The 10,377-nt window shown below is 42.6% G+C and overlaps 1 protein-coding gene across 1 annotated transcript in view; it reads right to left on the bottom strand.

Annotated features, from left to right (window-relative positions):
- The window catches only part of prkg2 (protein kinase cGMP-dependent 2), a 50,512-nt gene continuing 40,135 nt past the window's right edge, over positions 1–10,377 (bottom strand). The window contains exons 13-19 of the mRNA XM_050051234.1: positions 9,161–9,250; positions 8,722–8,863; positions 8,256–8,419; positions 7,943–8,065; positions 7,664–7,726; positions 5,398–5,464; positions 1–4,840 (exon numbers count right to left, since the gene is read on the bottom strand). Of these exons, the coding sequence (XP_049907191.1) occupies positions 4,745–4,840; positions 5,398–5,464; positions 7,664–7,726; positions 7,943–8,065; positions 8,256–8,419; positions 8,722–8,863; positions 9,161–9,250 (745 nt within the window). The 3' untranslated portion in view covers positions 1–4,744. The remainder of the gene's footprint in view (positions 4,841–5,397; positions 5,465–7,663; positions 7,727–7,942; positions 8,066–8,255; positions 8,420–8,721; positions 8,864–9,160; positions 9,251–10,377) is intronic.

Here is a 10,377-nt window from a genome sequence, read left to right as displayed (position 1 = left end):
CGAGGGGATTTTAATTCAAATTTTGGCGTTTCCATCATAATTTTCCGATGCGATACTTGTAGATGCGCGTCTAAACAGGCTGATGGAAACATGGGTAGTGACGAGGTCGGAGTGAGAATGTGTTGTTTTTAGTGCTGTTTATGGAGTTAGCAGCGTTAGCTACTAGCCGCCAGTTCTGCCACCTCAATGTTGAGAACCATGTGCAGAGAACTCATACCCTCTGAGTTTGATCAGAGTGTATGAGTTCTCTTTTTTACAGCCAGCCATATAGCTAGCTTCATGGATGAAAATTCGCAGCGAAAGAAAAGCATGGATGACACTGATACAGTTATAAAAGTTGTGGGTACTTTAAAAAGTATTGTCCTCTATTTTTTTGTGAAAACTGTTAAATCACTTGCTACTGTTTGGTAATGGCAAAACGAAACATGACATCCTGCCAACAGAAATGGGCAAACATGAACATGATGTCAGGATGAATATACTATAGAGTTGAATGAAGTGGCAATTCAGATCAGCTGTCAGGTCTGATAATGAACACAATGCAGCTATTATAGATGTGTCTGACAAGTCAAAATGTCCACAGTGGCAAAGGTCTGCACATGTCGGTATGAAAATAAAAGAAATAATAATATCTATCGTGGCATAAAATAACATTTTAATCAACCAATCTAAGAAAACTATTTGATTCAATTACAAAAAGTCAAATTTAAGAGAAAACACAAACTCTGTCTGAAATATTTAACAAACACAGCTGCATCCTGGAATCAGTAGTCATTATCTTAAGGCCACAGCTTCTCCAGGAGTATCAGGTGCTTCCATACACAGACATTATCACACACTGTACATACTGTACACACACATTCACCAGTCAATGTATACACGTATATGCGACATTTACAAAATTCACTCACCCAGTTTTTAAGGTTAACATTAAGGAACAAGTAGCTTGGGTTGTATAAATTGTGTATTTTTGATGCTTGTGCTTTACAGTATACAGTATATACATAAACACATGGTACACAGTCGATTTACTGTAAACCTCAAGTGTTTAAAAATGGAAAGTACGTATGTTTTTTTTAACCCGAAGCCTCATTTGGCCTCTTCGCTGCTCCTCCTCCTCACATCATCAACACCTCAGACCGAGCAGAACCCCTTCTCCTTAAGAAGCTGGGAACCACAGAGTTGACTCAGCTTCAAAAAGGTAAATATTTCTTCAGGTCAGGCACCATGCCGCGGGATGCTCACACTCTATAACTGAAGTGGGGAAGGAACTCTTCATGTAGGAACTCTTGATGCTTCTTAGCACGAATGTTTCATGTGTGGGACAGGAGTGCGCTGTGGTTAGACGCCGTCTAAGCAGATAAGTAGAGTCTCTTCTCCCGAGTCTGTTTGTTCTCGAGTTGCCTGTATTTTTGCAGTGTCATCTCCACGCATATCTCCTCCCCACACACCTCCGTTCCTCTACAGCGGTAAACAAATTGCACATGTCATCACAAAATCCCCTCAGCTGTAAGATATAAAGACTCTGCAGCTGCATCACAAATATTCCCCACCAACCACATCTGGAGCCGTCATGAGGGCCCATAGAAAAGTTTCTGAAAACAATCATTTAGAGGTATCTGTGAAAGATTATTACTTGGGCGTAGATTGATTAAGGAATTTGAGAACATGATACTGTGACACAGGACTCCCTCCAAAGCAGTATGAGAAAAAGCCTGAGTAATTCGCCTGCAGGCTAGCTTTGCAAAGCTAAAGCTGTAATTAATAACTCTATGGATTTTGAAACTACAGCAAAGATAAAAGCATCTAATGTTGCATTTGTTAAGTTGCTTCACTCTGTCAGTGGCACAGTGTGTGGTGAAAATGTCATCATGTACCACACTGTCACTTGAATGATTAAATTGGCGGCCCAGTGGCCAGAAGAAAATGTTGACATTGTACAATAGACCCTTTTAACCCTGATGTCACAATGATGTAATTTTATTAGCTGGAGGCAAAACCTGCCTCTCCCCCACAGGGCTGTAGCCACACAGGAGTCTTAAAATGTAGTCTTGTTGTGTTATTGGGAGCCAGAATAGGAGTCATGGCTCAAAACCAGCCCCCACTGCCCGTCAACAAAAACAAAGATGGTTAAATGCAATAAGACCAAAGGACTGGACGGAGGCCATCATCAAAAATGCTCACATGTGCAGCGCACACTTCATATCAGGTTAGGGAGAAAGTATTTCCTGTTATAGGGATGAATAAGGTTATGTGTATTAAGGGTTATCATGTCCACCTCATCAGAAACTGGGGAGGGATTAAGAGGAATATTGGATTTCTCTGGAATGCTAACTTTTTTAGCGCATTAGCTAACGTTAGCTTCCATAGCAAAACAAACAAGTGTGGTCCTCCTTTGTAAGATTGGCTTCCTGTGACATCATCCATCCACTGAGTGAGAGCCAGCGTTGCCAGATGGGAAATGTAGGATTATCGTACCAGAGACTCAAAATGACCGTATTTTGAGGGAAATTATCGTATATCCATCATAACCAAAATAACAATCCTACTGATGTGCTATAGGCAAATATATTCACTCTGGTGTTTACTTTTTTGGTTTACTTTTTTTCCATTTTCCTTGCTTCTGTTTTTCCTCTTCTTCTTCTTCTGTTTTGAATCTCATTCTCACTTGACTTCCTGACGGGTCTAGCGTCTCGTGGGGCGGGTACAGCTGACCATTCAGCCAATTGTGCTCATTGTTCAGAGACAAACGTCACCCGTATCTCATGCTAACTAAGCAAAGTGTGATTGGCTGGAAACATGTCACAGAACAGATGCCTTCAGGGCTCACAAAAAAACTCCGGCATACTGACTACAACCACACATTCATGAAATGGTCAAATTATCGTACATTTGGCCTTTTTTGGGATTATTGATCGTACATCGTACAGAGGGCCAAATTATCGTACAAATACGATAATTATCGTACACCTGGCAACGCTGGTGAGAGCATACGGGTCGGCCAGTCTGGTCCCGTTGGTCAGTGTTTACTTATTCAAGTAACACTGGCGGTCCCGGAGAGTGAGTGACCTGACATGGTGCGTTGGTAAATTCAGTCTGACGCTCTACACTAAAATGAGAGCCCTGTTGGTGGAAGAAACAGAGCGTTATATTTCTACATGAATGAACCAACGGTTAAGTTAATCACACATTCACTCCACTTGGCGCTCTGCTGCTCCGTCTTCACAGACAGAGTGTCCAGAGTGCACTCTGCCACTGTGAATGAGTATTTCTAAATGCACCACTCACATCATCTTCCTCCATTGTCTGAAACAAGCCAACAGAACTCACTAGCTAATTTCTACGGAGAACTGTTTTGCCTCCAGCTAAGCCCCACATCCAAAAGCGTCATACTGTTTACTAACTGTAAAAGGGTCTATTCTGCAAACCACAGGTATGCTTCATTTGTATGTTTCATCCCTATCATATCAGTGTTTCTAAAGTGACGTAGTATATGAGCTGACTTTGTCATTGGGAGGTGGAGGGGAGGGTGGATGGCATGTCACTTAGGCAAGATGCCTGCCAAGATTCAGACCACTTTCTGCAACTGACAAACAACAAAACTGGTTGTTTTTAGCAAATCATCGCTGCATTTCCAGTGGACTTTTAACCACTTAACGTGTGTTATTTAGCATCTCGTCACTGTTTCTCCACTGGGGATAGCGCCACGATAAAACGGCTGTTTTTTTACAGAGATGTTGCTGTGTTTCCAGCGGGGATAGTGCAACCAAAACAGGGTACTTTAAGCCAAACACAATCTTTTCCAAACCATAACCAAATGGTTTTTGTGCCTAAAGCTAACTACATTTTAACCACAGCAATGTAGAAACGCAAAGACAAGTAGTTTCAACTTTCAGTGTATCTGCTACATACTAAAGTACAAATGTAACATATCCGTGGTTTGCAGAAATGTACAATGCCAACATTTTTTTCTGCAAATTGAGTTGTAAATTGGACAACATTGGCCCCTTTTGATTTGTTTTGAGCACCAGTTGTGGTCCGCCATGTTGTAAACACTTTGCATGGTCGTTAACTGGAACTCTAGCCTGAAGCACATGAAGTCCAAATCCCAACTGCAGAATTTAAAAACATGTTTTTTTCCAGGACTTGTAGGTTGTTATTATTTTGGAATCGATTATGAGCTGAGCTGAGCAAAGTCACGCATACATGTGCTTTTTTTGTTGTTGTTGTTTTAATACATGCCTTACTCGCTTTGCACAAGTTTCCCTGCCATCCAAAGACTTGATCCCTCACTGGCTTCCCACCCACACACCCTGCCGGCTGTTGTGGATTTAAGTGCAACACAGAAGTGCAGCATTTCTCAGAAGGAGATTGTGGAGAACCTCAGTAGCTTTTCGTACTATGGATTTTAGCTTTTAAGCTAACGTGCTACTGCTGCTTTACTTCTAAACTGTACCTCATTCACTGGAGTGCCAATCAGATTTATTATCCAAAATGACAGTGATGTTAACAAAACAAACTCAACGGAGAATTCTCCTTTAACTCTTCATTTCTGTCAAGATGCCCAAATCATAACTTCATAAAGTAACCAGCAAATTTCAGCTACAGTCGCCCAGAACGTGACAACCTCCACCACGGCTGCCAGAGGTGATGTGAGGTCACCTGAAAACCCACTTTGCCCATTAGTTTCGGTTGTTAGGGTGTACAAAGGAAGGACAACAATGGAAAGATGGAGCAGAAGGTCTCAGAAGTCCATGTCCCAGCCAGACAGCTCATCAGGAGGACTGTCCTCATCTGGAGGGTAGCTGTCAAAATAGCTGTGATCTGTTGGACCAGTGAGCTGGAAGAGAAGACAACGAAGAATGCAACGGTGAGAGATTTCTTAAGATACCTCCTCGATTACTAACAGTGCTGTCAGTCAGTCAGTTCTTATTTTGAAGCTCATTCTCGTAGTTAATGTTCAACTGATACCCTCCCCTGAGAAACCTTGAGGAACACTAGAAATCAACCACCCGGGGTTCACTGATACATCTGCTGCCCTCTTTGACATGTGCACAGCAGAAGTCAGCAGAAACATGAATGTTTGTTCCACTTTGTTTCCACATGTGTTTATTGTAAACCCAATAAAATGTGAACGAGACAAAAGATAAAGGGGTAAAGCTGACTGCACCAAGACACGCTCATGCAAGACTTCAAAACTCAACAGAATAATCTAATCCTGGTATTTTAATTGTTTATATTCACATACACTTTGTGTCATGGTGTTTTTAGCTGCAACATGTCTTGCAAGAAATGAGGGCAAATCTCTTTCTATGCTCTTCCGTCATTATATTTGCTTTGAATTAGAACTTGTAAAGACTCCTAGTTTTACACGTTTGAATAAATATCTGCACTTACTTCTCTTTTCAGTGGAGATGGTAAAGTCCTCGCCTTCAGTCCCTCCCAGTTGAAGCCGTTAAACCACCTTCAGACACATTATGGAGCAGATAAAAACATGTCTGTAAGTAAATCTGACTCAGCCAGCACAAACACACAAAGGAGAAATATTTAAAATTGAAGCTTGACAGCAGGACTGTCCCTGACCAACGTCCCGCTCAAATGTTACTGTGTTTGAGGAACCTTTGTGAACATTTGCCTTGACCTCTGGTTCCTGGGGCTGAAAGGAGGTCCAGTATGAAGAGTAAGAGCCGTTATCAGTTTAAAGGCCTGAGGTCAACAACACATTTAACTAAAGACTATTTTGAGATCGGTAGAGATGCACAATACCGATAACCGATAACATTCCACATTCTTGTATTTTAAAAAGAAGTTCTTAACTTGTGTAACTGTCCATCACTACTGTTAACAAAGACAAAAAAACAAAAGTTCTGACTCTTCAATGTTCATTTATTTATCTATCTATTGTAGTGTACACCAGAAAGCGTTTTGCCTAAGATTCCAAATCACATGCTTTGACATAATCTGTCATATCAGACATGTCAATGTATCATACAAGTAAGTGCATCCCTTAATAAAAATAATAAGGGTGTTGTGTTTCCCATACGTTAATTTATTTTATAAAGACCTGCCACAATATCAACACTAACCCGCCAAAGGGGTGTCCAATAGCTCAGTGGGTAGAGCGGGTGTCCCATTTGCAAGGCAATGTCCTTTCAATTGTTTGATTCTAGCTAGCGGCCCTTTGCCCAGCAGTAGTAGCAGTAGTTTAGTCCATAAGGACTTGGCTTGAGAACTGGACGGTCCCTTGTTCAAGCATTGAAAGTGGACTGGTAGCTGGAGAAGTGCCAGTTCCCCTCCTGATTTTCCAATTCTTGTTTTTTTTTAGTATTTAAAATGGGTAAACTCTGATTTTATTGTAGAGCCGCACGCAGCCTATGGATTCATGTCTTAACCGGTTTACTGACATCACACAGTGAACATTACCTACCTACTGACAGAGTCGAGCAGTTTCACTTTTGATGTGGTTTGTTGGGACCGTTATGGGCTTGGTGTTGGATGTTAGCTAGAGCTAGACGGCAACTAGCCTACACTGGCAGATGGCCAACTGACAATTGGCCGCTAAGGCAGTGGTTCTGGGGATGGTACCTCAGCACTGCATCAGACCCCCTCGTACAATTGTGTTGTTTGCCTCTAAAACTGTGTAAAACTTCCATACTGGTGTTTGGCTCTCCAGTTAACATGCTGTCATCCTTTTCATTATGAAAGGGGATTTACAAAAGGTCCATTTTCAGTGACCTAAAATGCAGTTTTCATGTAACCTGGAAATCCAGATGCCCCGCCCCTAGCAAATTTGAATTTGCTCTGCACGGGAATCTGGCCCTGACGAGCAGAGCCCGCTGAATCGCTAATCGGACCAATCAGATCAGTCTATCTGACAGAGGCGGGCTCTGGGCGGGCGTAACATGATGAGGACAGCGCTGCTCCGTAGGAGTCGCAAAGTAAACAGCCAAGATGGCAGCTGCCGAAGGACCGCGTCCATTTAATTTAGCTTTGGAAGAAACGCTAAGCCAACTACACTTATCTTTTTCCTTGAGAGGGGAACAGAAGACTGCCCTAGAAGCCTTCGCTTCCAGGAAGAACGTTTTTGCTGTTTTGCCGATGGGATATGGCAAAAGCATAATGTATCAGTTAGCTCCACTGGTCCGCAAACAAATGGGGCTTAGTGCAATGAATGTGTCACCTTGTTTTTTGCTCTGATTGGCTATCTTGCTATCCAATTGCATGCGGCGGCATTTGAAATACCTCAGTTAGTGCCACCCCTTGGGTAGGAAGGGTGTATCGGTGAGGGCCAGACTCAAAATCTTTCTAGATTTGAGTCTGGATTTCCAGGCTAGTTTTCAAGTGGAAGAAAAGCCAAAAGGCATTGAAAAGGCTGTTTTAGGAGACGACCTCTACCTCACCTGGTAGAGTGTGCACCCCATATAGACTGAGTCCACAGTGGGGGCGGCCAGAGTTCAAGTCTGACCACTGGCCCTTTGCTGCATGTCATTCCCTCTCATTTGACAATGTTGTGCATCCCACCGCTCTTGTACAGTGTGTTCAGTCATTATCTAATTGCTGAGGTCATAAACCGCTGGCCCACATTCATAATGTTCAATCAGCTCTAATAGCTTGGCTAATCTCCCCACTGAGATCAGCTACAGAATAAATCAGACCTTCTTACCTGTGTTTCTTGATATCAATTATTCCATTTTTCAGGTTGCCCAGTCGCTCTGAGGGATTTCTCCTGTAAAGTAGATCAAGGTTTGAAGTTACTGTTTTGTCCCAAAGAAAGTGTCTTCTTCTGTAACTTTGCTTGCTTTGTTCGAATACTGAAAATCAGTATGTACGATGCCATTTTATTGTTCTGATGGATTGTTCAGATTCTGTTCTGAGAAATGTGGCTGAAAGTGGTGAATTGGAGGATTTTCAAGCTATTTTTTTTAACGTTCTATCGGTGTACCTGCACAGCTTGCGTATGAGGTCCTCGGGTCTCTTGGTTATCTTCTTGGGGAAGTCCATCTTCTCGATGCCTTTCAAGATGAAAGTGTACGTCATCATCTGGTCACTCCCTGAGAACGGAGGACTGTGGAGTGGAGGAAAAAAAGACACATATTTATGGCTGAGGTCAACGGGAGTGAAGCTTCTTCAGCAGCACTCCGTTCAAGTTAGCTATCAGTGATTACTGCCAATCAGGAAGGAGACTGAAGTGATAGCCAGAGGGAGGATGATCATTAGGTGCATTACTGGAAGCAGACATAACCGCACGCACTGACCTGCCAGTAAGGAGCTCAAACACGAGGATGCCCAGAGACCAGAAGTCAACACTGAAGTTGTGGCCTTTGTTGAGGATGATCTCAGGGGCCACGTACTCCGGTGTCCCGCAGAAGGTCCACGTCTTTTGGCCGCATCTGATCTTCTTGGCAAAACCAAAGTCAACCTGAGAAGGCAGAGTCGATCAGTTAACTCAAAAAGTCCAACTAGGGAACTTTTATTTCCCAAAAAAATACCCTAAGGGTGGACACTACGAGTGAATAGGCTAAAACTTTTAACTAATACATTCTAATAGACCACGGACAATTATTTTTTGTATTACTTCCTTGATTATCAACCAGTTGTACACTGCAAATTTGTGACTAGACCACCAAGTCACAACAGACAAAACCAACAAAGATCTAAGAAGAATTTGAAGAGAAACATCTGCCAGCTGTTTTCCAGACCAGAGTATGTTCAGTCGCTCACCAGTTTGATGTATCCCTCAGTATCCAGCATGAGATTCTCAGGCTTCAGGTCTCTGTAGAGGACACCCTTGCGGTGGAGGTAATCGAAAGCCTCTGTAACGCAGCCAACGCAGAACTTGGCAGTGGGCTCATCAAAACTCCCCCTAAAGACGAGAAAGCCTCATTTAAACTTTTTGCTGACAAGCGGGGTCGGACCCTACGCTGTTCAGGAGGCGGTGAAGCAGAAAAAGTGGTCTCATTACACAGATGCACCTGAACACAGTTACAGGCAGTGATTTATGACAACTGGACCTGCGAGTCCCTCATTAAATGGTAACCTAACAGTAATACTGTCACTGTACGCTGCAAGCCAGTAAGAAAATGACAATGCTGGGGAATGGATGGTGTTTTAGAGACAGCGAGCTAAATGTTTTTGTGAGGTTTTCAAAATTCTCTCCTACCTGTCTCTGAGCAGACTCCAGATCTCTCCACCCAGACAGGCCTCCAGCAGCATGTACACGTACTTGTTGTCCTTAAACGTGCGATACAGTCTGGAGGAAGAGGAGCACAGGCAGGTTGCACTTCAGAATAAAAGGTTTGACCTTCATGTAAACAGAACAAAAGCCATGATGTTCTATCCAACACATTCTTACTGCGCATATCGACATTTGATCATGGACTTTCCACGTCCAGATACGACGTGCAAGGTAGGTACCCTGGGTGTGTTGGTTGCTGACTTTGCACACCCTACCTGGACGTAGAGAGTCCATGATCAAAGGTCAATATGTGACGAGGTCGGAGTGAGAATGTGTTGGACGGACATGGAAGTTTTAATCCCAAAAAAATAGATGCTTATATTCACTCTGCCCCAGATCAAGTGTTATGCCTCCCCTTCAACAATTCAGAAATTTCGAGACATTTTTTAGCCCTTGAATATCAAATGCTTAATCAAAGATGTTTTAAGGCTTTTAAAGGTCCAGTGTGTACGATTTAGGGGGACTAAAATATACATTTAATGTCATATAGAGGTGAGGATTGGAGATTGCAACCAGCTGAAACTTCTCCTGGTTAAAATTCCTTCAGTGTTCAGGAGGTTTTTACCGGTAGTAGAATTATCCACAGAGGTGTCTTGCTCTCCAAAACAAACAGACCAAAACATTGCGCAGGCACAAAACGAGGCCTGAGAGAGGCGTACGCCACTTCCCACGCAAAAGTTGTGATCTGTAAAAACAGGCTTGATGGGAGAAAGTTTGGCTCATGCTCATTTTGGAGATGGGGAACTGGTGAGGCAGATGGTGAGGTGGAAGCCCGATTATAGAAATTGTTGTATATTTTTTGGCGCATGCTATCTTTGGCTTTTGTCCGTACAAACTTTTTAAGTATAGATCATACGCATTGTTTTATAAATGAGACTCCAAGTGATTAGAATTGGTAGAAACACTGAATAAAGCAGTTTCACATTAGCGTTAGCGTTTCTCCAAGCTGTTTTGCTTGTCGCAGACCGTCCGCTAGCCCAGCACCTGCTAATGTGCGCTTATCTTTTTGTCTGATAACTTCAGATGTTAAGGAGGTTTTTACTGGGAGCTGAATTATCTACAGAGGTCTCTTCCTCTCCAAAACAAAATAAAACAAAAAAAAACACACAAAAAAAGCAGTTTCATAAACTTTCATGAACAAA

The sequence above is a fragment of the Epinephelus moara genome, chromosome 8, assembly GCF_006386435.1.
Source record: "Epinephelus moara isolate mb chromosome 8, YSFRI_EMoa_1.0, whole genome shotgun sequence".
Lineage (NCBI taxonomy): Eukaryota > Metazoa > Chordata > Actinopteri > Perciformes > Serranidae > Epinephelus > Epinephelus moara.
This window is presented reverse-complemented; position numbering and strand designations above follow the sequence as displayed.